Source organism: Cladosporium halotolerans (genome assembly GCF_011745625.1).
Source record: "Cladosporium halotolerans strain TM138-S3 chromosome Unknown Sca4, whole genome shotgun sequence".
NCBI lineage: Eukaryota > Fungi > Ascomycota > Dothideomycetes > Cladosporiales > Cladosporiaceae > Cladosporium > Cladosporium halotolerans.
Genome location: NW_027191455.1, coordinates 14519 through 39592, shown reverse-complemented (window position 1 = coordinate 39592; position 25074 = coordinate 14519). Strand labels below are relative to the sequence as shown.

General features: G+C 56.0%; 9 protein-coding genes across 9 annotated transcripts; 6 read left to right on the top strand and 3 right to left on the bottom strand.

Moving 5' to 3' along the window:
- Nucleotides 1–272: 272 nt before the first annotated feature.
- On the top strand, nucleotides 273–1688 carry WHR41_01464 (uncharacterized protein; the record flags this gene model as incomplete). The annotated part of the gene is made up of 1 exon (XM_069370070.1): nucleotides 273–1688. The coding sequence occupies one exon, from the start codon at nucleotides 273–275 to the stop codon at nucleotides 1686–1688; it is 1416 nt and encodes a 471-aa protein (XP_069232801.1).
- Nucleotides 1689–1840: 152 nt separating this feature from the next.
- Nucleotides 1841–2574, bottom strand: WHR41_01463 (uncharacterized protein). The gene is made up of 2 exons (XM_069370069.1): nucleotides 2356–2574; nucleotides 1841–2296 (listed from the first exon to the last, which is right to left on the bottom strand). Exons 1-2 carry the CDS (start codon nucleotides 2516–2518, stop codon nucleotides 2103–2105), a joined length of 357 nt encoding a protein of 118 aa, XP_069232802.1. The 5' UTR covers nucleotides 2519–2574; the 3' UTR covers nucleotides 1841–2102.
- NOP10 (H/ACA ribonucleoprotein complex subunit NOP10) lies at nucleotides 2509–3906 on the top strand. The gene is made up of 3 exons (XM_069370068.1): nucleotides 2509–2954; nucleotides 3021–3073; nucleotides 3136–3906. Exons 1-3 carry the CDS (start codon nucleotides 2830–2832, stop codon nucleotides 3162–3164), a joined length of 207 nt encoding a protein of 68 aa, XP_069232803.1. The 5' UTR covers nucleotides 2509–2829; the 3' UTR covers nucleotides 3165–3906.
- Nucleotides 3808–5855, bottom strand: WHR41_01461 (uncharacterized protein). The gene is made up of 2 exons (XM_069370067.1): nucleotides 5043–5855; nucleotides 3808–4977 (listed from the first exon to the last, which is right to left on the bottom strand). The coding sequence occupies exons 1-2, from the start codon at nucleotides 5451–5453 to the stop codon at nucleotides 4345–4347; spliced, it is 1044 nt and encodes a 347-aa protein (XP_069232804.1). The 5' UTR covers nucleotides 5454–5855; the 3' UTR covers nucleotides 3808–4344.
- Nucleotides 5856–7378: 1523 nt separating this feature from the next.
- Nucleotides 7379–9014, top strand: WHR41_01460 (uncharacterized protein). Its single transcript, XM_069370066.1, has 2 exons — nucleotides 7379–7550; nucleotides 7604–9014. The coding sequence occupies exons 1-2, from the start codon at nucleotides 7413–7415 to the stop codon at nucleotides 8018–8020; spliced, it is 555 nt and encodes a 184-aa protein (XP_069232725.1). The 5' UTR covers nucleotides 7379–7412; the 3' UTR covers nucleotides 8021–9014.
- A 1238-nt stretch (nucleotides 9015–10252) lies between these two features.
- WHR41_01459 (uncharacterized protein) lies at nucleotides 10253–12736 on the top strand. The gene is made up of 3 exons (XM_069370065.1): nucleotides 10253–10885; nucleotides 10945–12438; nucleotides 12507–12736. The coding sequence occupies exons 1-2, from the start codon at nucleotides 10435–10437 to the stop codon at nucleotides 12123–12125; spliced, it is 1632 nt and encodes a 543-aa protein (XP_069232856.1). The 5' UTR covers nucleotides 10253–10434; the 3' UTR covers nucleotides 12126–12438; nucleotides 12507–12736.
- A 724-nt stretch (nucleotides 12737–13460) lies between these two features.
- Nucleotides 13461–18703, top strand: WHR41_01458 (uncharacterized protein; the record flags this gene model as incomplete). Its single annotated transcript, XM_069370064.1, has 3 exons — nucleotides 13461–17561; nucleotides 17627–17682; nucleotides 17771–18703. The coding sequence occupies 3 exons, from the start codon at nucleotides 13461–13463 to the stop codon at nucleotides 18108–18110; spliced, it is 4497 nt and encodes a 1498-aa protein (XP_069232855.1). The 3' UTR covers nucleotides 18111–18703.
- A 566-nt stretch (nucleotides 18704–19269) lies between these two features.
- On the top strand, nucleotides 19270–21716 carry WHR41_01457 (uncharacterized protein; the record flags this gene model as incomplete). Its single annotated transcript, XM_069370063.1, has 6 exons — nucleotides 19270–19981; nucleotides 20037–20747; nucleotides 20833–21123; nucleotides 21181–21277; nucleotides 21345–21398; nucleotides 21469–21716. The coding sequence occupies exons 1-6, from the start codon at nucleotides 19829–19831 to the stop codon at nucleotides 21714–21716; spliced, it is 1554 nt and encodes a 517-aa protein (XP_069232858.1). The 5' UTR covers nucleotides 19270–19828.
- Nucleotides 21717–22815: 1099 nt separating this feature from the next.
- WHR41_01456 (uncharacterized protein) lies at nucleotides 22816–24927 on the bottom strand. The gene is made up of 3 exons (XM_069370062.1): nucleotides 23786–24927; nucleotides 23231–23662; nucleotides 22816–23172 (listed from the first exon to the last, which is right to left on the bottom strand). The coding sequence occupies exons 1-3, from the start codon at nucleotides 24671–24673 to the stop codon at nucleotides 22885–22887; spliced, it is 1608 nt and encodes a 535-aa protein (XP_069232857.1). The 5' UTR covers nucleotides 24674–24927; the 3' UTR covers nucleotides 22816–22884.
- Nucleotides 24928–25074: the final 147 nt, after the last annotated feature.

Sequence of the window (25074 nt, the reverse complement as noted above, 5' to 3'; positions counted from 1 at the left end):
GGCTTCCCTGTCCAAGACACGAACCATTACGACTTATGACCCATGCCCGCATTTTGCATCAGCATTGACACACGACTATTGGATGATTTGAAGACAAAGCTACACTCGGAAAAATACCTTATGAAATTATAAAGTCTCAAGCGCCACGAAACAGTTCACGCGCAAACACGAAATTCCATCTCAATTCTTGCAACGCCATTGAGAAAGGCGTTTCAGCCATCATCATCTAGCGCAGCAGCCTCTACGCGCATTCTCACAGCTTCTCTCTCGACATGGATTCAAGCAGGATGCAATCATCTCCGCCTCGTGGTGCTTCCCCCAAAGTGCAACCTTCATCTCCCGCAGGCTCAAAATACTCTCTCGATCTGGATGCCCTGGGATCTTCAAGCGTCTCTTCCTCACCAGTCGCCGAGCGCTCCGTACCGCGCATACTGAGTGAAGACATCGATGGGCCTACTGATTTCACAATCAACATGATGGACTGGATGAGGGGTGGGCGCCCTCTCCGTCGCAGCAATACCGATGGCGGTGCGGCCATCACCACTGGCACACCCTCAATCTTCCGCACCAACGAGACGCAAATGCAGCCGACTGTTGAGGACTACAGCTCTCCCGCGCGTCCCAGCAACCCTACGCCGCTGGGTGGGCGCACTCCCGCCAGTGAGCGCAGCCCTCGAGGAGCTGTCGGCCGCTCCAGCATGCTCTCGCCGATCCAGCCCCAAGGAGGGGCATCGCAATACTTGATGAGCCAGATCGAGCGGCTACGCTCGGAGCTGGCAGCGGAGAAAGAGGCAAGGGCCGCCGAGAAGGCCTCACACGCAGCCGAGCTCGAGCGGCAAGGCGTCCAGCATGTGAGAGAGCTGCAGGCCGCTACCAGCGAGCTCCGTGCGACCAGAGAGGCGCACGCCACTGAGATCCACCGCATCACGGTGGAATACTCCCAGCAGCTCAAGGCTGCTTTCGAAGGTGCTGCCAGCGACGCCAGCCGCGCGAAGGCTGAGCACGCCGCGGAGATTGAGCGCATGAAGGCTCAACACGCGAATGACCTCCAAGCTGCGATCAGCGCCTCTGGAGATAGCAACACCTCGCATGCCGGTGAGATCAAGTGCCTGCGAGCGAAGCATGACGAGGCCATGCTAGCTACTACCCGCGCCTCTGAGACCCGCGCTGCTGCTCACGCCGCTGAGATGGCGCAACTGCACTCCCAACATGCTCGCGAATTGCAGACTGCTACCAGCGCCGCCGACCAACTCAGAGACGCGCATGCCACTGAGATTCAGCGATTGAAGTCTCAGCACTCTCGCGACCTCGAAGCTGCTACCGCCGCCTCCAGAACCAGAAGGAACTCGCGCTCCAGTGAGATCGCACAGCTGAAACAACAGCACGCTGAGGAGATCCAGCGCATTATGGATGAGCACAAGTCCATGAACAAGTCCCTCGATACCGCCATCACGGAGAAAGTCCGCACCAGAGAGGCGCGCTACAAGGAGAAGATCGCTACCAGAGACTCGAAGCTCGCAGAGAAAGACACAGAGATCCAAGAGCTGAAGGCGAAAATGGAAGATCTTGAGAAGCTGAACAAGAGTATCGGCAAAGAACTGATGAGGGCTTGGGGAAGAGAGGAGTTCGGCGACACAGGCGATAAACAAAAGTACCGCTACAAGTACGCAAAGGCTCAAGCGGTTTGAGCTTCATATGATTGGAAATCTGCATTAAAGGCGTTTGGGACGCGGTTGACGAACTGGAAATGAATGAATGAGCGCGGAGTTTTGGGTGCTTTTTGGAGATTTTGTTTGGGATGCTCCCCGGGATGGGTTGAGCCTGATTACACTGAAAGCAAGGATTTTAGATTGCTTGCAATGCGGGGATGCGCATATGGAGCTACGATACTGTATTATTACACGTTGTTGCATTTCACGCCTGCTCCGTCTCAGATTCCTGTCATATCGTCTCGCGCGGACTGGACATTTCTCGTGCGAGTGGTTCACCTCACGATACTCCTCAATCGATCTGTCACACCGCAATCAGCAGCGTTCTTAATATTGAGAGAGCACTTCGATTCATATCGTATCATATCATATCAATCGTCCCCCTTCGCTTTCCTACAACAATCCCTTCCTAGCCAGCTCGACCTTCCTCGCAGCTTCTCCCGCTTTGTAACCCCCCTTGCTCACACAAGCCATGCTTCCATCGCCAAACTCGACTTTGTCCTCAACCTCAGGGAACGCGCAGGGGCAGTGGTGCGGGAAATGGACGCAGCTGAGCGTATGCGGGCAGAGGTATTTGTCGCAGTGGGCTGTAGGTCGAAATGTTAGCAACCTGTATTCAGGTACTCTGAAATTAGCACTGGCATACCGTCTTCGTAACGTTGCTGGTACCAGGCAGAGTCTGAGCCGGCGTTCTGAGGTCGTTGTTGCTGCTGTCCGCCTTGGTTGAACATCTGCTCGAAGAACTGGAATTGCGCGGAGGCGGGGAGAATCAAGAGCATGAGGGCGCTCAGCAGAGATTGGAGCAGCATGATTGCTATGCTTCAACGTCCGAGTGGAAAGTTGGTGTATGTGGACTGCTGTCGCAACAATGCTGCCAGTGATGTAGTCCAGCTGGCCCAATCGCAACCCTAACCCTAAAGCAAGCCCATTCCTTGGAGCGCGCAAGGGCAGCCAAATCTTGGCACCTCCGGGCAAGCTCGCCGCATTTTCTGCCTTCCACTGCTCCAAGCTTTCACGTGAAGCAGAGAATCGCAAAAGCCAGCCGACCTCGAAGACCAGCGACAGACGAATACTCGAAACCCCTCACCGAACGAAGTACATTCACACACCACCGCCCGCCATGCATCTCATGTACACCCTGTCGCCCTCCGGCGAGCGCATCTACACCCTCAAGAAGGTCAACCACGGCGAGGTCACCAAGTCCGCCCACCCTGCGCGCTTCTCGCCCGACGACAAGTACTCCAGGTATGTCCCCTGCAGTCTCAATCACCCTCTCGAAAAAGAGCGCAAGTCTAACGGTTCTCCCAACAGGCACCGCGTCCTCCTCAAGAAGCGCTACAACCTGCTCCTGACCCAGCAGAAGAGTAAGTCCTCTCTCTGTTCGAATTGCTTCTTTGCGAACAGTACGCTGACCCTACGCCCACAGAGGACGGCAAGCCCCTCGGCGCCTCTTAAGAGACAGACACCGAAAGCGCAATGTGAAAGACCACTGCCGATTTGCATTTAGCGAGGAGTTCTGGCGTTCCCGTGCGACAGGAGGTGACGAAAAAGATAAGATTGGACTCGGCTGGTTTATTGGGAGAAGGGAAAGAGGAGATTGTTCGATCTGCAGGGTTGTACGCACTGTACCAAAGTCTTCAAAAGTTCAACCCGTTGTGCTACGAATGCGTCTCTCTGTACTGGACAAAAGGGTTAACGCTCGATGTCTGGTTCCATGGATTGACTGGCCGAGTCGAATGTCTGTACGCGACGACGAGACACTGTGGCGCTGGCGAATTCGTCCGGACTGCTCGATGCAAATTGCAGAATGCATCGCTCGCTCGCGTTCTGCTCAGCGCTGAATGCACGATATATCTCTCGGCTTCTTGCGTTCGCAAAAATCCCTCGCCCAAGAGGGTCATAACTAGGAGGTCGCGCAGGGGTGTTCGCCCGTGTCGTCCTGATTTGAGCTTCGACCGTCTCATCACACGTATTCGAATGTATCCTCACGTTGCACTCTCTCGAGTACCAATAACCCAGCAGCACCGCGTCTCTCGCCTTCACCCGACTGACCTCACTCTCGGAAGAACCGAGCGCCAGTAGTAAATCGAGACCGGAATATTGCATTATGTATCGTCTTTGATTTGTATTATATATGTTTTATTTCTCCTGTCCGGGGGCCAAAATACAATGTATCGTACAAGAAGAGACACCTGCGCCCCGAGCATCCCCGCCACCCCGAATCCCCATCGGAGCGGCTCTTTGAGGTTGCTTTTTCCCTTTCCCTTCCCAGAAACTCCGTCTCGTCGCAGAGAGCAAACGATTGCTCTGCCGCTTTTTTGTTCATTGCAATGGCGGTGAAATATCAATGCTGCGCCGTTGTAATGCGTACACGCTGGTCGAGCGCGAGAGCAGTAGAAACGCTGACTGCTCTGCCCGACCTTCCCTCACCCCGGCTCCTGTTCGTTGATCAGAGAGCACCCTCCTCTCCTATCCTCTTTGCATCCCATCAACCCGACACGCGCCTTGCCGCCGCGAGCTGTCGCTCCCTGGCCGACTGCTCCAACACGCGCAGGTCCACCTCATCCACCACAACGCCCAGCCTCGGTCCGAAAATCACTTCTCCACGAGGCAGCTCCGAACATTCGCGAGCCATCTAAGCCTTGCGCGAGCGAGTGGCGCGGCCGTTGGCGGACGCGGGGGCGCCGTTCTCCTTGCCGGTGGCGAGGGTGGCCTGGCCGCCGCTCAGGCGCCTCTGGACCTGCTTGGCGGTTGGCAGCTGCTCGTCCTTCATCTCGACGAGGGCGGAGGTGGCGCGGCCGCGGCCCTTCTTGACGGGCTTCTTGTAGGTGGAGATGTAGAATCCGATGAAGAGCACGAGGTACGAGGACAGAATGCCCATGCCGGCGAAGGCGGCGAACTCCTCGCCCGCGCAGATGCCGGCCGTCGGCAGCCAGGGGAAGTAGCTGGCGGAGAAGTAGGTGTAGGAGGCAAAGTAGACGAAGCCCAGGTCGATGACGAATTGCGTGATCTGCAGAATCGTGATGTACTTCTTCCACCAGATCTTGATGCCGCGCGCGGACTGGAAGTAGTACCAGTACATGACGACGTGGACGGTCAGGTTGAGCGTGATGACGACCCAGGAGACGGCGGTGTTGCCGAGCAGCTGAGTGTAGCAGAGCAGGGCAGTGGCGCCGTGGTGGTAGGTGTGCAGGAAGGTGAGCGGCTTCTTCTTGAGGACGAGGAAGACGGTGTCGATCAGCTCGAGGTACTTGGTGAGGTAGTTGAGCTGGAGAAGCAATGTTAGTTTCTGCGATGTTTCAATGCTGCTGCCTCAATAGCCTCGAAACTCACGTAGTAAAGCAGAACGAGCTGGTCAGTCCAGCCACCGTTCAGGTCGCAAATCGCGTAGAAGACGCCGTTCCTGACCAGGGTGGGCAGAAGCTGCTCAATGAAGAGAGCCAGAAGACCACCACTGATGATGGTGAGGTACAGGTTGTGGACCTTGAAAGGGCCGTTCAGCTTGAAGGCCGGGCGGCTCCTCATGAGCTCGCGACCACCCAGAATGATAGTGTAGTACGCAATGAGCGCGAAGACAGTCTCTTTGTGCGTCGACATGAGCGACTCGCCGGGGACGAAACGGAACTTCTCGGCCGGGTAGCCAAACATCTTCTCCCACGCGGCGGAGAAGATGGGCCAGAGAGCGACACCGAAGGGACGGTCGAGGGTGGGAACCCCGACCTCGAGCCATGAAGGAGCGGACATGACGGCGGTCGTGTTGATGTGTTTCCCAGTGATGGTGTCTGGATGTCGTCCGGAGAGAGTGAAAATGACGAGTGTGTTTATCTCAAGGTCCGAGCGGGCGGAAGCGGCGGATGGGGTGGTGTCGCGTGCAGCGGCCTGTCACCAATTTGCACTGCCTCGACCGTGTGCGCGTCAAGGCTCGTCTGTCCGGGCGAAGGAGCGAGGGTGGAGGGAGTGAGGGATGCGACTGGGTGAAAAGGAGTGCGAGGACACGTGGGGAAATACAACAATTGCACGTCGCGCGGGTGTGGAGTGAAAGGGGGCCTCTTACGCTCACCCGCCGGACTTTCTGCTGCTGGACCCTCGGCGCGGAGATTTGATGCGCGCGAAACAATTTCACCGGCGCGACCATTGGCCGCCGCACGCCAACGGACTGCCTGCCAGCCCGGCTCGGCGCGGTGCTGGGCCGAGGGACGATGTTGTTGGGAGCGCACGGCAGGATGCTCATCGACGCAAGCCCTGCTGTCTTCAGGCACTAGCGAACGAGGCTGCCAGTACGTTGGTAGGCTTTGCTGTCAATGCTCGGATCTCGGTAGGGGAGCGAGGGCTATAGACGATCTGGATCGCGACTTGGGCGCGCGAGCACTTATTCTTTGCGGCATGGCGTTCGTCACACAACTCGTTACATGCGCCCAGTCTTGTCGGCAGACCATTTGCCATCCTTGGAACGATGTCTTACGGGCGTAATCCCCTGGGAGGTCGCTGCGGTTCCTGGTGCATGCCCATGGGCAGCTGCATCCCACCGCTTCAGATGTTCAACCAACATCGGTTGGCACGGACCTCGTGTGACCTCAATTCGTATCCCCAGACCACTGCAGCCATGTCTCCAGGTACAGGCCGATTCAGGAGTCTTCAATCAGAATATATCAACCTTTTGTCCGCGCTCCGTAGTACATACGACCATAGGTCAGTGAAAATTGGGCATCCCGTTCGAAACCCCCTAATCTCACCGTCGTTCATCGTTACAGGATCCCAACGTGTTGTTGTCTGTATGCTGTGGCTGACTGGCTCTTGATTAACTCCCCTTGAGTCTGGACTACTCAAGTTCGGGAATTGCAAACGTCGAAGGTAGGAACCTGCTCTTATCGAGCTCAGGTCAAGTCTGGATTCATGTGATACGGCAAACAAAGGATACGAAAGCGAGGTACTAGGTCCCTGTCTTGCGGTAGACTGTGAAACATATCTATATACTATCTTCTCGACTAGTAGCTCGCGGTTAGCATCAAGCCAGAATATCAAACAAACAATAAATTCGTACTTCCAGGTTACAGACCCAGGAGCGTAATTGTAGTGCAACGTCACCTGATCAGAATAGTACGCAAAGGCGTGGTCTGACAAACCAGAACGTGGGTTGGGGATGGCAACAACAGCATCTGGCCGGCTTACCTCTTCTAATCCTCCATTCCCATCGCCTAGTTCTCGCTTTCTGATCCTGACTCCCCTCCTTTGTCGACTACTGATCCGTTATTCTCAATGCTAGACTCCGATCCTGGCTCGACGATGTGTCGCGCGCTTATGTTTTGCGTAACAGCCTGGATTGCAGGCTCTCCTGAACTCGGCGCCTTGCTTCTTCAAGAAGGCCGCGAAACATTGGGTCGGTGTAGAGTATGTCGAATCCTCCGTGAGCGCTGTGCGTAGATACTGTTGCGCGAAGGAAGCGTGCATATAAATGGTGCGACGCCCAACAGGCGCAGCAAGCGCTAGAAGCCTCCTTTATGTTTTGAGTATCCATCTGGTGGTTGTCATTGGCTCTCAGACTGCGAGCGTTCTACTTCGTCAGCCTCGTTGGGTCCTTGCCCCGAATAGCCACGGCCCCACCGCCACTGCGACGGCCGAGTCAGCCTTGCCTGATTCGAAGGCTGGCTGCAATCGACTTCACCACTTTGCCTTCCGACCACACCTCTACACAGTATCTCAGCCATGCTCACCGAGGACGAGTTTTACAAAAAATGGCGCAAGTTTTTTCGCAAATACAACTACCAGGGCAAGGTGCAGTACCCTGGGGAGGATGAGAGTGACAAAGTGGCGCTTATTGCGATCGATGATATGCCAATTGAGGTAACTAAGGATCCCATGATAGATTTGTATGTATAAGCTAAGAGTCTCTTCAGGGTATCAATAAGATGCTTAGCGATATCCTCAAGGCTACGCGTGGCTCGTCTGATCTCTGGCTAGCAGACACGTATGAGCGCCTGCCTGACTTTCAAGGAGCAAAGTGCATACAGGGCACCAAGGTGGCCGATACCGCATGGCAGTCTCCTTTCCTAGGACAAACCCTAGCTGATGCCAGCGTGTGGGTTCGTGGGATTCCCAAACCGCCGAAGGCTATTAACAAGAGATATTTTGTTGTCCTGAAGAGGGAGATATTTGAGAAGCAAGGTAAGGTGATCATCTGTAAAGCGCTCGATGGAAAGAAGGAGCCCCAAGCCATCCTGTACAAGATAGAGGAGCTCGGCATGTGGATTACGAGCTACAATCGTCATTGCTGGGAGCAGGACTACGAGAACTATGAAGAAAGATATCAATAGCAGCAAAAGGGGATGCCACTGCGCCACGAGGGCAGACCTCGTATGGTTTCTACGCCTAGCTGAGCGAACAGCATTGCTACCGCGAGTATGCCGCTCCAACGGTTGATCTTGAGTCCAGAGGCGCTTTGAACGTTTGTGGTTGTTCGAGGCGGCGGCCGCGGCGGCGGACAACCACGACTCGCACAGAGTACTTTACGTGGCCATAATCGCAGCCTGGTCAAACAAATATCCAGCCCTGACTCGGCGCATAGCGCCCTCAATTTGGCTGTTCGAGATCGGTCTCAGGGTCCCGAATCCTTCATCGCGTTCCGGCACTTCTCCGGTATACCAAGCGGTTCGCGCTGGAAGATGCGAATATCCTGAGCAATTGGTTCACGTCCCTATTCACGCCAATCGCCTGCAACAAACTTTGACAGCAGTGCGCTGGCTCGATTCTGCTTGTGGACCCGCGGACATCTCTGGCATTTCCACTGCAATCTCGACGGCTTCCCACAGCAACGCTTTGTGTCGTTGCCGCCTCGGGCCATGATACCTGTTAATTCTGCTATGCAAGGCTCTTATCCTTCGCCTGGTCTGTACTGCTCCAATGTTGCACGTACGCTTCAGCAAAATGGGATGCTATGGTCGTGACTCGACGCACGTTTGTCATCGAACAGAATGGCGAGGTCCGCTCTTGGTTTGGTCAATCCAAGATCCGGGCTAGAAACCTACAAAATAACTTAGAATGCCTTCCGACGACGACCAAAGGGCGTGCGACGACGAAGCTCACAACCGTTGTCAATGGAGAATAATCGGATGCGGAGTTTTGATCGTGTTGGCTGCTGTTGCCTTCTCTAGGCTGTCGGTGAGAGGTACTTCACAGTTTCAAGTCGTCCTCACCGTGACTGTCCCGTCGCTCAAACTCATCTTTTCGAAGGCGTATCGGCTCCCTGCCATGCCTTTGGTTAAAATAAGACCTTCGTTATTTCACCTACCGGAAACATAAACCGAAAACTAATAATCAGGCGTTGACGTACAGCGGTGGCTACCAGTTGGCGGCTTGAGAGTGCTGTCCCTCAAGGTTGAAAAGCTTGCCCCAACCCTAACCCTAGCTACCACATTCTCAACAACTATCTTCCACACCATATTGCTCCATCCCGACCTGTAATCATTTTTGGCATCCGCACAGAAAAGTTCACCCATTCGAAGATGTCTCGAGTTGAATTAGCAGCGGAATTTCAGTACGGTGGAACCTCAATGGCAAGCATATATCATCCATGGCATGTTCCACAAGAGCACCACGACCGACAGCGATATCATGCTGTCGTCTCGAGAGCTGGTCTCTGTAATTCGAAGCGTTTCATCAATAGACAGCACGCGACTTCTGCTCCAATTCGTGAGGGAAGCACCACCATAGGCAGTGAGATAGCCCAGTCGTCATGAAACGCAGTCTGCGCGGGATGAAGCACTTCAAAGCACGGGGGTTACTGCGTCGCAGGATTACTGCTCGAGGACGCACCACCAATTATCAACAGACATTGCGTGGTGATACGCTCATCCCGTGCTGTTGGCAAAGTCGTCACACCCCACACATGTGATTTCTGAAAGATACATTTTCCAAGATGACAGCCCGATGACTCGCCATTGGGCCACGGTACCAACATGTGCGCGCATTACCCACGCTCGACTCATCAGATTGCGAACATTTCACAAGGTCTCACCCGCGCAGTACCTTCACATGTCGGAGTTGGGCGTACAAAGAATGCTGTTCTGCCCGACGAGCTCATATCCGCGATAACCCCATACCGGCTTTCTGCATTGGCTTCCTGCAAGCTTCCCCAAGCGATCCAGTAGGAACGTCGACCAGACGCACGACCGCACGGGCGTATCGTGGAGTAAGCGCACATCACGGGATTAGCGACGATTGGCCTGCCCGAACATGCAGCAGCATTGCAATGCTTTACCGAGCGGCACCTGAAAAAAATCGTCCCATCGAGAAAAAGAGGTCAGTGTTGGCACGGAGCAGGCAGACACATGGCAAAATAGAGAGACCGGTCGAAACCACGGCCCCGGCACTGGGTGGATTTCGCACGTGAAGGCGGCCGCAGGCGAATCACAGGGCGTCGCTGCGCCGCTAGCGTCCCGGCCTGAGGTCACAGCCGAAGCATGTGACAGCGCCTCGACAGCCCGACTCCTCAGCGTGACAATCGTGTGCCTCGTCCCGCGCGGCGCACCACCGCTCCCATCTGCACACAGCTGCCGCCGCCCGTCGTCTCGTCTGCCCGCGACGCGAGATAAGAGCACCCACCCAGCCCACCGCCGCCTCTCCCTCCATGCTCTGCCACCCGCTCGACGCCCACATCAGCATCCGCATCGACGGCCTCTTCTAAACCACCCTGCCCGCCGCCCGCCGTAGGCAGGCGTCATAGCCGCTAATGGAAGGACTCGAGCAGCGACTGCGCGACTCCGGCCAGCAACAACAACAACAACATCATCATGCAACTCACGACCCCTCCGAACTGAGCTTCCCGCAGGTGCCCAGGCACGAGCTGGGGAGTCATAAGCCCGGGAACGACATCACGCTGCCGGACCTGCGCACCGTGCTATCGCCGCAATTCGAAGCTCACGCAAATGCTTCTGCCGAGGCATTCGCTGCACGAGGTTCTCCAGTCTCCGCTAGGAGCTTACCTCCGATTGATATTGGTAACAATGCTGGGTTTGCGAATGGGACACGGACGAGCATAGACGCGGCAATGGCCAGCCCGTCGGAGGCGGGCAGTATGAGAGGTGAAGACGAGAGAGGGAGGAGGGCAAAGAGCGTCATTTCGATGGAGGATCCTGACGTTCGTCTGGCTGCTGAAGCGCTATCTGGATTGGGCAATCCAGGTGAGATGAGCTGGTGTCGTCTGATAAGTGAGGTGTGGTGGATTGCTGACTTCAAGCAGACTTCGTTCGCTCGCCGACCAATATGCCAAGGCAGACGATGTCGCCCCAAAGCAACACCCTGATAAGCACTTCGTCTCGGGATGCCGAGATGGAGAACGAGCCTTTACTGCAGCTTTTTGCCAGCAAGCATCCTTGGGTTGGCGGCACTATGAATGCCTCCATCAACAGCTCGATGTTTGTCTACAACACTACGAAGCATTATTCTCCACGCTTCGTCCAGTATGGTGCGAACCTTGTTGAGAGGAATATCGCAACTCCAATGGTCAACACAGTGGGCTCAGTCGGTAGATACACCGGCGTTGAGAGTGGACTTCGACGATACCTCGACGAACGCAGGCCGCACGACGTCGAAAAAGGCGACGAAGATCGCATGGACATTGACTCTCCAGATGGGGTCAGACGAGATTCGGTCGACAACCTACCGCCTTATAGGGCCAGCAAGCCACCCTCTTACCGCGAGGAATACAGCCCAGCAGCGATGGACCGGTCACAGGAGCGACCACCACACAACCGCAGCTGGTCTTCACAAGTCGCCGGCCAAATGTTCGTTATGACATCTGGCTTGGGTGTGGCTCTCAGCGTCACGTCTAGACGCAGCTTGCAGTACTGTCTTCAAGCCCTCGGCCAAGCCACGGTTCACATTGCCACTGTCAGCGATGCGCTCAAGATGGTCCTCGAGCAATATGATGAAGCACGTGACTCATGGCACAAGCAGAACGAAAAGTCACTGGAGGCTGGCCAGCGACCCAAGACTCCCGACCACGACGAAGCTGCCCGTCGCCTTGCTGACATCATCAAGAAGCACTCCGATGACATCTGGACCACTCTCAAGCATGTCACGAACTACGTCTCAAGCTCCGCTGGGGGTGCTCTGCCCGAGAATGCCCGCCACTTCGTCACCAACCAGCTCATGTCTCTTCCCCAACGCTGGCGTCTGGTTTCTGCGAACCAGACGGGCGAGAGTGAGACTAGCCGCGGTGCCCACCGCATGATCGCTTTCGCGACTGAAGGCTTGGACATGATGAGCCAAGTCAGTCACGTCGTCAAGGCCACTCTTGAGTCTGCAGAACGCTGGCTCGAGCGTGTTGGCCGTCGTGGTGACATGGAGTACCAGAACCAGCACCACCAAGGCCATCTTGATGAAAAGGTACAAGCCGACCGCCAAGGACAGTACACTTGAGGGACGAAACAGTCGAACGCGATCATGAAGACAAAACCAAAGGCCGGAGACATTTGCACCATCGCCTTAGCAATTTCACACGCGCGCGGCAGGGAGAGAAGTCAACACACAAGAAACCCTCCGGACTACATCCATACACTCGCTACCACCCTACCGGAAGCGGAGCCGGCACGACTGAGCGCTCCGTCACCGACTCTGCCATTTTAGACACCGTAGGACCTCGCCGCAGCGCGGTGTGCGCATTTGTAAGCCGCACGCGCGATCGCCTGCAGGTATCTACAATGGATGCCCAAACCGGGCTAGACGTTCCGGGGTGAGTCCGCCTAGTCGCTCGAGCTTCGCTTTACCTCTGACGAGCTGTCCGACTGACTCGCGCCGCAGTTTAGTACACAATGGTAGACGGCCGAGGCGCGGACAGGCCCTGCAATAATGGTGTTTGCTATTGCTATCATTATTATTATCGTTTGCACGAAGAAAGCACTGTCCTTTACCAGCAGGAGCGAAGGACAGCATCCCCCCGAGAGCAAAGCAATCGGTAGACACAAGCAGAAAGATCATCAAAGTTCAGGCTCCCGTAACATAATGATGAGAAAACATGACTACAAACACAACCCATTATGAACCCAGTTCCAATCCACCCATCATCTGACTCTCCACGCGACGCACCCCGTGGTCCGCGCGGGGTAGCACGCGAAATTGCGGAGCGGGCCCACCCACGCCATTGCTAAACAATGCGGAGATAACAACCCGAAAAACAACAAAACGCGCCTTTCCCATCCCTCGCCCGCCGACTGCCGCGCGCCTCCTCGGATGCTGGGACGAAGGCCCTTCCGGCGCGGCAAGCTTTGCTGGGCACCGCCGGGCTCGGGCCAATGATGCTGCGATTGGGGGTACGACGCGGCCGTTTTGCGGCGGCGCGCCCGTTGGCTTGGGTTCTGCGGATGGTAGGCACAAGACGTTAAATATGCAGGGTTCTGCCCGCGCGTGGTAGGTTGATGTCACCTTTTCTTCTCTTGGTGCTTATTAGCTGGTTTCGGTGTGATTCACTGGTGCCCGTTTTGAGGCGGCGGTGACTTTCTTCGGACTGGTTGCTTGCTCGGCGCGTTCGCGGCTGCCTTGCGCTATTAGGGCTGGGTTGGGCTCGCCGCTTTGGAAGTCGCCGGACTTGTGGTGTTGATATACCTGTGCTGTGCCGTGCGGCGCGAAGGTGGGTTAAAGCTGGAGTGAAGAAGACGGATTGCTTCGTTGGGCCTTGGACGATATCGCTGGATTCTGCGGACACTCTGTGGATTTGCCTGGCTACCAACCCTTGGACTACTACGATTCGTCGCGAGTATGGAGAAAGCAGAGGGGAAAGTGCAGGAGGCGTTGGGCTTGAACCATCCTGAAGACCGGACTGGTGCAAAGCCGACGTTGGCGGGCGACCGCAGCGAGCCGACGCTTGCTGCTCACGATGGTACGGGCAAGGTCGACAATGTGGTCGATTTGGAGAAAGCAAAAGAAGAGGCGCGACCGCAACCCGTTCCTGTACAGCTGGAGCGCAGATCAACGGGCATAGATGTGAAAGGCGCCGAGTCGGAATTCGCCGATTTGCAGCGCGAGTTCTCGCGCACTAGCCAGAGAATCTCGAGGCAGCATACCAGGCAAAGCGTCAAGAAAGGCACTCATGATGTGGAGAAGGCTGTTTCGTCTGAGTCGAGCGATGATGGCGAGCCGTTTGATTTGGAGGATACGTTGCGAGGAAACAAGCAGCTTGAAGAGGACTCTGGCATCAAGGGCAAGAAGATCGGCGTGATCTGGGATAAACTTACGGTCAAAGGCGTAGGAGGCGTGAAGAACTTCCAGCCGACGTTCCCCGATTCGTTCGTCAACTTCGTCAACATCCCTGGGAACTTGATGCGCTGGTCCGGGCTGGCCGGAAAGGGAAAAGAAGTGGATATCTTGAAAGATTTCAGGGGCGTCGTCAAGCCTGGCGAGATGGTACTGGTTCTCGGACGACCAGGGTCGGGTTGCACAACATTCCTCAAGGTCATTGCAAACCAGCGTTTCGGCTATACTGGTATCGACGGCGAAGTCCTCTACGGGCCTTTTACGAGCAAGGAGTTCGAGAAGAGATATCGCGGCGAAGCAGTATATTGTCAAGAAGACGATGTCCATCACCCAACATTATCAGTTTCTCAGACGCTGGGGTTTGCGCTGGATACAAAGGTGCCTGGCAACAGGCCGGGTGGCGTTTCGAAGACAGAATTCAAGGACCGAGTCATTGACATGCTGCTTCGCATGTTCAATATCGAACACACCAAGAACACCATCGTCGGTAATCCCTTCGTACGAGGCATCTCCGGCGGAGAGAGGAAGCGCGTCTCCATTGCGGAAATGATGATCACTGGTGGCGCTGTCTGCTCGCATGATAACAGCACCAGAGGACTCGATGCATCGACTGCTCTCGACTACGCTAAGTCGTTACGGATTCTTACGAACGTCTACCACACCACAACCTTCGTGTCGTTGTACCAAGCATCCGAAAATATCTACTCGCAATTTGACAAGGTCATGGTCATTGACGAGGGTCGGCAAGTGTTCTTCGGACCTACGAAGGAGGCAAGGTCCTATTTCGAATCTCTCGGCTTTCTGGAGAAACCTCGTCAAACTACGCCTGATTATCTAACCGGATGCACTGACAGATTTGAGAGAGAATATCAACCGGGACGTGGTCCGGAGAACGCGCCGTCCTCACCGGACACCCTTGCTGAGGCTTTCAACAAATCCAGATATGCCGCCCAGCTCGACGCAGAGATGTCAGAATATCGCAACGTCGTCAAGGAGGAGCAGCATGTATACGAGGATTTCAAAACTGCCGTCCTGCAGGGCAAACGCCACGCTCCAAAGAAATCTGTCTACTCTATTCCATTCCACCTTCAAGTCTGGGCTCTCATGCAAAGACAGTTCATCCTCAAATGGCAAGATCGATTCTCCCTCGTCGTCTCATGGGGGACGTCCATCCTCGTCGCTATTATCCTCGGCACGGTCTGGCTCAAGCTCCCGCAGACTTCGGGAGGTGCTTTCACACGTGGAGGTCTCTTGTTCATCGCCCTGTTGTTCAACGCATTCCAGGCTTTCGGAGAACTTGCATCGACTATGATCGGCCGACCGATCATCAACAAACATCGCGCATACGCATTTCATCGACCATCTGCATTGTGGATCGCACAGATCGTCGTTGACCTGGCATTCTCGGCGGCACAAATCTTGCTCTTCTCCATCATCGTTTACTTCATGTGTGGCCTTGTGCTCGACGCTGGAGCATTCTTCATTTTCGTCCTGATGATCATATCGGGGTACCTGGCAATGACGCTTTTCTTCCGCACGGTCGGCTGCCTCTGCGCGGACTTCGACGTGGCGATGAAATTTGCGGCCGTGATCATAACACTTTTCGTCCTGACCAGCGGCTACTTGATCCAATGGGAGCAAGAGCAGGTGTGGCTTCGTTGGATCTTCTACATTAATGCGCTCGGCCTTGGCTTTTCGGCGCTGATGATGAACGAGTTTGGTAAGATCGACTTGACGTGTGAAGGCACGTCTCTCATTCCTTTCGGCGAAGGATACGGCGATATCAACCATCAGGTCTGCACTCTCGCGGGCAGCCAGGCTGGAAACCCCAATGTGCCGGGTTCTGCATATATCGACGCCGGATTTTCGTATCTGACCGGCGACTCGTGGCGCAACTGGGGCATCATCGTCGTTCTGATCGTCGGCTTCCTCGCAGCGAACACTTTTCTCGGCGAGTACATCAAATGGGGCGCGGGCGGCAAGACGATCACGTTCTACGCTAAAGAGGACAAGGAGCGCCAGGAACTCAATGCTGCATTACACGCGAAGAAAGAAAGCCGCGCAAGCAGGGAAACAGAGTCGGGCTCGGGCCTCTCGATTGAGTCGAAGTCTGTTCTGACATGGGAGAACCTGTGTTACGACGTCCCTGTCCCGGGTGGTCAGCTACGCCTGCTGAGAGACGTCTTCGGATTCGTCAAGCCAGGCCAGCTCACCGCTCTCATGGGAGCTTCGGGAGCCGGCAAAACTACCCTCCTAGACGTGCTGGCGTCGCGAAAGAACATCGGCATGATCTCTGGAGACAAACTCATCGACGGCATGCCCCCAGGCACCGACTTCCAGCGTGGCACAGCGTACGCAGAACAATTAGACGTGCACGAAGGCACGCAGACCGTCCGTGAAGCCCTCCGTTTCTCGGCCGATCTCAGGCAGCCGTACGAGACTCCGCAGTCGGAGAAGTACGCCTATGTGGAGGAGATTATCGCGCTGCTGGAGATGGAAGACATCGCAGACGCCATCATTGGCGATCCCGAGGCCGGTCTTGCCGTCGAGCAGCGCAAGCGTGTCACCATCGGCGTCGAGCTGGCGGCCAAACCGGAGCTGCTGTTGTTCTTGGACGAGCCGACTTCTGGCCTGGACAGTCAGAGTGCTTTCAATATTGTCCGTTTCCTTCGGAAGCTCGCGGCTGCTGGCCAGGCTATTCTGTGTACTATTCACCAGCCTAACGCCTCGCTCTTTGAGAATTTCGATCGTCTGCTCCTGCTTCAAAAGGGCGGTCAGACGGTCTACTTCGGTGACATCGGCAAGGATGCGCACGTTCTTATCTCCTACTTCCGCAAAAACGGCGCAGAATGTCCTCCCGATGCCAACCCGGCAGAATGGATGCTTGATGCTATAGGCGCTGGTATCGCACCTCGTATTGGCGACAAAGACTGGGGAGAAATCTGGCAGGAGTCCGACGAGCTGTCCGAAGTGAAAGACGAGATCATCCGCATTAAAGCCGATCGCTCCAACGATGTCAGCGCTGCGCCAAAGAAGCAGGCGAAAGAGTTCGCAACACCGCTGTGGCATCAGATCCGCATCGTCAACAAGCGTCAGCACAAGGCCTTCTGGCGCTCGCCGAACTATGGCTTCACGCGCTTCTTCAATCACCTTGCTATCGCTGTTCTTACCGGTCTGATGTTCTTGCAGCTGAACGATTCCCGCACCTCGCTGCAGAACAGAGTCTTCGTCATCTTCCAGGTCACGGTCCTGCCTGCCTTGATTCTGGCGCAAGTCGAGCCGAAGTACGATCTGGCTCGCCTCGTCTACTACCGGGAAGCAGCCTCCAAGACGTACCGTCAGCTTCCCTTCGCTCTGTCAATGGTCCTCGCGGAGATGCCATACTCGCTCCTGTGCGCAGTGGGCTTCTTCCTGCCCATCTATTACATCCCAGGCTTCAACATGGAATCGTCGCGCGCGGGATACAACTTTTTTATGGTCTTGGTCACGGAGATCTTCTCCGTCACGCTGGCTCAGACGGTGTCCGCCCTGACGCCGAGCACTTTCATCGCAATGCTGCTCAACCCGCCGCTCATCATCGTCTTCGCGCTCTTCTGCGGTGTGACGGTAAGTAGTCCACCAACACACGCAATTGTAATCGACCAGGCCAAAAACTGACGTCAACCGCCCAGATCCCCAAACCCGCCATCCCCGGCTTCTGGCGCGCCTGGCTCTACGAGCTCGACCCGTAAGTCTCCGTGCCCCGTGCCCCCGAATTCCCCTCCACATACCCGACGCCTCCCCTCCCCCCAGAGATAACTAACCAACTCCCCCAGCTTCACCCGCCTCATCTCCGGCCTCGTCTCCACCGAACTGCACGGCCAGCGCGTGCAGTGCACGCCCGCCGAGCTGAACCGCTTCGCCGCGCCGCCCGGCCAGTCCTGCGGCGAGTACATGGCCGCTTTCTTCGCGGCGGACGGCGCGGGATACATCACTGACAACTCGACGTCGGACTGCGCGTATTGTGCTTATAGTGTCGGGGATCAGTTTTATGAGCCGCTGGGGATCAGCTTCGGGACGCGCTGGAGGGATTTGGGCGTGATGATTGCGTTTTGCGCGAGTAATCTTGTGCTGCTGTTTTTGGGGAGTCGGTATTTGAATTTTAACAGGCGGTAGAGGTTGGGAGGGGACATTGGAGGGTATAGATGGGGGAATGCGTGGGTTGAGAATGAATGGGGATGCGATTCTGCAGCTACCTGAGGACTTCAACGGCAGTCTCTTGCGGGTCAGAGGCGAGGCAATGCAGGCTTATCTGCATCTCACTGTTCTGCATACCTAAATGCGATCAAATCAGTTATCCACGCGTCAGGCATATCGCCATCATGCATGCAATGTCGCCCGAGTGGCGTTAGGCATCAGACCGCCTTGCGCATGCACCAGTCAGCCAGCACCGGCATACCGCCATATTTTCGAAGCGGTGTCTAAGCCTGTCCTTCTCCGGAATACCCGCGCTGCTATCAAGGCATCCCGTGATTGGCAGTTACCCGTAACTTCTTTGGTGTATTGTTCTCCTGGGTCAATTTAAGATCCAATTTTCGACGCGTCGGGTATGTCCATAATCACGCCTTCTTGCCGTTAGTTTATTCTCACATGCTACGCCCTGCCCGTCGATTTGTGCGGCTAGCGACGAGCGCCAGCAGACGTTCAGCTCCTTTGTAGCAAGATGGAATCCTGCTCTTCGCTTGGGCATGGCTGCCCGTGTTGATGTCGATTCCTTCCGTCACAGCCGACAGCGTCGCGTCCTGCGGAATCCGGTAAAAGCCCTATCTGAGACTTCGAACCAGAACATGAGGAACGGATTCATGGCCTATCCAGGATCTCTAGCGTGCCGCTCGATTCGCATTGCGGGCGCAACCGGCTCCTGAAGGTCTCAGCGTCGAAACGTCACATGCGAGCCTCAGACAGGAAGCGCGACGTTCAGGCTGAAAAACGGCGGCGCGGTCGGGTTCTCCAGTCGCAGACCCAGTTTTCCGCATTTACTTGTGGGCGCGAGGGTGGGGATGAAGATGCTACCGCGCGCCGTCGCGGACTCGCGCTCTGGTTACGTCGCCAGCGGCGCTGTTTCATCGGGCCTTGGCGGCCTTTCGGCTGTTGGCCCAGCCGGGCTGTGCTACGAAGGCATACGAGGCGTCGGACGGTGCTGGTCTCACCTCACCATGCCGGACGTCGTCAAAATAATCTTCACCACCTTCAGCCACTGACGACTGACGAGGCGTCCGGCAGCAGTGCCTAGCGCGAGCCTCGCAGCCAGCACCCTGGCACAACGCGGCTCAACAGGCCGATCCGGCAGCATCGTCACCGAGCAGCGCAGGCGGGTAAATCCTTCAGTCAATCCAGGGCGAGCCGACGATCGACACTCCACTGCCTCCCGACCTGTCTCTGCTGCCCAGACCCACAATGCCATCCCATTTATCCGTCCAATGGCCGCCGCCCGTCCCTCGTAACTGACTGGGGACTCCGCGAGACTTGCGTGCGGCTCTGTGGAGATCGCGCCGTTCGCGCGTGGCAGGCGTGCATCCGTTCCACTCGATATGATCGAAGCGAGAGCTTGTTCGCAAGCCTCCCGTTCGCCTCTCCCGCGGCCGTTGCGTGCAGGTCGGCTCCGGGATGTGCTATCGATGATGATCTGTAAGTGAGCGTGGCCTGTGAGCCTGGTTTTATATATACCGTATCCACCGCTGCTCCCTTTCCTTCTATTCCGTTGGTTTAATGGGAGTCCTGTCCCTACTCGCTATCTCTTTTCGACAATCACCGTTTGGATTGTCTGGACAGCTCAGCGTGACTGAGTTCGGTCACTTCTTCACATTTCGATCGACCAGGGCTATCTGGCAACCATGTATCAGATCAGCAACATCTACGCTCTCGCCGCCTTTGGCACCATTGGCGGCGCTCTCTTCGGTTTCGATGTCTCGTCCATGTCCGCGTGGATTGACAGAGAGCAATATCTCGAATACTTCAACCATCCCGATGCTAACCTCCAAGGCGGTGTAAGTACAATACCCATCATCATACGTACTTCACCAGTACTAACCAACTTATCAGATCACGGCCTCCATGTCCGCCGGCTCCTTCATCGGCGCCATCGCCGCCGGCTTCATCGCAGACAAGTTCGGCCGCCGCTACTCCCTCATGCTCGCCTCCATCGTCTGGATCATCGGCGCCGCCGTGCAGTGCAGCGCGCAAAACGTCGGCCACCTCATCGCCGGCCGCATCATCAGCGGTCTCGCCGTCGGCATCACGTCCTCGCAAGTCTGCGTCTACCTCGCCGAGCTCGCCCCCGGCCGCATCCGCGGCCGCATCGTCGGCATCCAGCAGTGGGCTATCGAGTGGGGCATCCTGATCATGTTTCTCGTCGCTTACGGCTGCACGAGCGTCGCTGGCCCGGCTGCTTTCCGCATCGCGTGGGGCGTCCAGGCTATCCCGGGTGTGGTCCTCTTCGTCGCTCTTCTGTTCTTCCCTGAGTCCCCGCGTTGGCTTGCCGGTCAAGAACGCTGGGAGGAGTGCTTGAGCGTTCTCGCTCTGATCCACGCCAAGGGCGACAGGGATAACGCTCTGGTGCAGGCTGAGTTCATGGAAGTCAAGGAGGCTGTCCGCGTCGCGCAGGAGGCCAAGGGTGTCGGTTTCTTTGAGCTCTTCGGCCCCAAGATCTGGAAGAGGACAATGTGCGGCACGTCGGTCCAGATGTGGCAGCAGCTCGTCGGTGGCAACGTCATGATGTACTACGTCGTCTACGTCTTTTCAATGGCTGGTCTGGTGAGTATCCACCGTCCCTCGAGCAAGCGGTGTCTTCCGAGGCGTGAGATTGAGGTGTAAATCAATGCTGACTCTGACACAACAGTCCGGCAACGTTACCCTCTACTCGTCCGCCATCCAATACGTCATCTTCCTGGTGACAACCGGTCTCATCCTGCCTTACATCGACCGCATCGGCCGCCGCACCCTTCTGTTGATCGGCGCCGTTGCGAGTTTGATCCTTCACTTCAGCATCGCGGCCGTCATGGCCACGGAGGGCTACCACGTCACAAACGTCGGCGGCAACGAGAACCTGAAGTGGAAGGTCGAGGGCTCTGCTGGAAAGGCCGTCATCGCGCTGTCCTACATCTTCGTCGGTGTCTACGGTTTCACCTGGGTAAGTTCGAGATCGATTCGTGCGGCCGATGATATTGGTAGCTGACATTCCCACCAGGCCCCCGTCGGCTGGATCTACTGCTCCGAAGTCTTCCCTCTCAAGTACAGAGCCAAGGGCGTCGGTCTCGCCGCTGCCACCAACTGGATCTTCAACTGTAAGCACCCACCATCCCTAACCACCCCTCCATCCCACAAGGACCGTCAGCTAACATAACCCCACAGTCGCCCTTGCCTACTTCGTCGCCCCAGCCTTCACCAACATCCAATGGAAGACCTGTACGTTATTTCCCCACCCCCCTGTTCCCCCCCAACCCCAAACCCACCGACGAGACTAACTTCCCCGCAGACATCATCTTCGGCGTCCTCTGCACCGCCATGACAGCCCACATCTTCTTCACCTACCCGGAAACCGCCGGCCGCACGCTCGAGGAGATCGACTACGTCTTCGAGTGCGACCTGCCCGTCTGGCGCACCGGCGAGGCCAAGAGCCAGTTCGCCGAGGACGTCGAGGCCGTGCAGCGCGGCAAGAGCGTGGGCGAGGAGAGGGTGGTCAAGGGGGATGAGGAGAAGGTGGAGAGGGTTGAGAGGGCTTAGATGTTGCGAGAGGAGGTTGAGGGACGAAGAGGGGAGAGCGGGAGTTGTGGTTTTTTGAATGATGATATGAATGACAGATTTGGTGCATTGGCACGTTCTTTTTTCTTGATCTTGTGTGCTGGGACTGGGGTTGTGGTTGATGGTGTGTGCGTGAGCTGTGAAAGCGGTACCTTTGGTGGCGATGCTCTCTCGTCAGGTTTGTCGAGCTCGGTTGACGATCGTGCGGGTTGTAGCTGGCCGTGTGCCGACGATCCGCAATCTGAGATGACGAAATCTCTGGGTGACGGGTCGAAACACACCTTGTCGAAGGGAATGGCGACCGCACTGGAACTGTCGCCTAACCTGGAGAGAATCGTTCAGCAGCTCCTCACTTCCCATTCCACTACAGAACAGGTATCTGATCGTGGGTGGTTACATCACCAAATGTAGCTAGCGGCAAGAACCGATTCACCCATTGGAGGTCGCTGAAATGCTAAGATTTGTGTCCGATGCCGACGGCATGTGCACCCAGGTGTCGTCGGGATACACGTACGACTCATCCGCAATCCCACAGACTTAAGCGCGTTCTTTGATACGATAGTTGGAGATACGTGCATGGAAAGCATTCAGGAAGATTTAGGAAAACTAAGCGTTCCCTCGATCGTCTCAACCGCGGTCTAGTGGTAGCTGATGATACTTACACAGACCACTATTAAAGGAGCCGAGGAGGACTTCAGACGTACATTCTCCCGTGATCGAGGCGCCACCCTCCTCGTCTTCGGATATCTGTGCAGCAGATGCGCCCAACGAGTCTGCTCATCCACAGCACTCACAGCCGCCACCTGTGAGTGCATCAAATGTGCCCCAGGAGCCGGAGGCTAGCCAACCCTAGTCGAGCTTGTCAAATGGTGGACCCGAGAGCCGTCACCTCTCGACGGGCTTGCAAAAAAGGGAAGCGCGTGATTATGCAGATTGGGTAACGCATTGTTGGCTAGGGCTAATAAAAGCTGGTACCTCAGATGATCTGCAAATCGTTGGTATGATTGTTGAAGAAGATGTCCATAGCTGTTAGTGAACATTGCCACAATGATGAGCAAGTGGGATTTCGATGACATGGGACTTCAGGAGATAATCAGGCAGGTTCTTGTTATCAGCGTCCCTATCACTCGTAACCACCTAAACCTCACAATCACCGCCTCTTCGCCTCCTCCTCCTCCTTCGTCAACCCCACAATCCCCACAAGCACTTCATCAGTCCCGTCGAAGGTCACCTGCGGACCAACATATCCATGGCTCCGCTGCCACAGATAGCCCAGACTCAGCAGGATCGTAATGCCACCGACCATGACACAAGCGTAGTTCATCGTCTCGGCATCGACGGGCAAGGAATACGGGAACATGTAGATGACGTTGAAAACGATGATGTAGGCGCTGGCGATCGTTAGAACGATCGGACCCCAGGGCGAGGGAATCCAGAACTGGGAGATGTCAGCACATAGGTCGAATTAGTGAGTGATACAATACTGGCAGGCTTACTGGGCCGGGCTGAACGTTCTTGCGCAGAGTGAGGAGATTTGGCAGAATAGCCGAGAGGTACGATAGTGTCGTCAGGATCGCGAAAGTGCCCACGAACGCATTGAAGGCTCGGTCAGAGCCGATGTAGATGCACCCGAGGATCGTCACGCAGATTCCACTCGTGAGCTGAGCGTTCAATGGGTTGCGCCAACGGCTGGAGACGTGGCTGAGCCACCCCGGGGCGGGAGTTGCATCGTCGCGAGCTAGAGTCCAGACCATCCGTCCGGCTACCACGAGCGCTCCTGGGATGGTTATCAGAAAGTTGATCAGGAGGATGAACAAGAGTCCCATTGTGCCGGCGTTGCTGCGGGTGGCTTGCTGGTACATTGCGGCTAGCGGTAGAGAGACGATGTTGGTGTTGTAGACATCGTCAAGGGATGTGATTCCGTACAACTGTGATGATGGTCAGTCCATGTGAATGTTGATCTCTACCCGAGAGAGCGATGTATCAATATGTTCGTAGAGTATACTGGCAATCTCACGGTTGTGCAACCGAAAGTCGTGAAATTCACTTACGATGGCAATATAGAAGCAGAATGCGGTCAAGAAGCCGGCACTGAGTTGCGCGGCCATGCCCTTAGGAACGTTCACTCGTGGCCTAGGGATCTCCTCGGCAACGTGTGCCACAGCGTCGCATGTACCGATAGTATACGCTCCGTTCAGCATTCCAGCAAGGAAAACGAAGCCATTGCTACTGTAGCCTGTCAAGTTATTGAAGTCTGTCCATACGAAAGAATTGCTCGCATAGCCCTCCCCGGTGTATGAGGGCATGATCGCGCACACCAGAATGGATACGACAAGGAAGACCAGGCAAAGCACGCCGCTGGTATTCGCGACTTTTGCCAAGTACCTTTGTCCGAAGAGGACAAGGCAGTTGTCTAACCACAGGATTCCAAGAAATGCCAGGAAAACGTGCCACCGTTCGGGGACATAGGCAGGGTGGTACAGCGAGTACATAGCGACGGCAGCATTTGCACCAAAAAGGCAGACCGATGCACAGCCGAAGATCCACGCAAGCGCGTTCCACCACCCAGCGAACCAAGAACACACGCGGCCGTATTTGGGTCCAGCGGTCACTGAAGCCCAGTGGTAGACATTTGCCGACGATGGGATTGCTGAAGCTAGCTCGGCCAGCGATAGGGCGATGAAGACGTAGAAAAACGTGGCAGCCATGAGGCCGTAAAGAACACCGGGACCACCACCATTGTATAGCGCGACAACTAGAGCACCGCCGCCAGATCCCCAAGCGTTGTTGTTCAGAATGCCTATGCAGCAGATGCTCCAGAAACTGAAAGATCGATCCAGCTCTTGCACATGGCCCGACACGTTGACGATGTTGTCATCCTTGCTCGGTACGTCGTCTTCAGCCGGCGCAGGCGTCGGTACCTTCTTCTCAATGTCCATGCTTCAGGGTCGTGACCACAGAAGACGAAGTAAGTGTCAACGATCCATGAGACAATGTGAAGGCGACGCAAGGTCCCAGGAGATATGCTCTTCCTCACATCCCCAAGACTCACAAAGTATGCCGAGAGCTGAGGTAGCGCCATCTCGCCCAGGTGTTGCTTGAACCCCTACCACTATGGTGGTTTAGGCAGGTAAGTGCCGATCGACGGAGCCAGATCTCTGCGTTCGTTATGCACCATGCGGCTCTAGCACCGTGCGTAACCTCCGCGACTAATCAGTGCATGCACATGGGAGCGCCATAGAGCTAAATGGGCAAGGCTGCTACCAGCGCGTTGTTCTGCGAGATAAGGACAGAGCGGGGGCGGGTAGGTTTCAGCCACAGGGAGCCAGGGTCAGGGTCC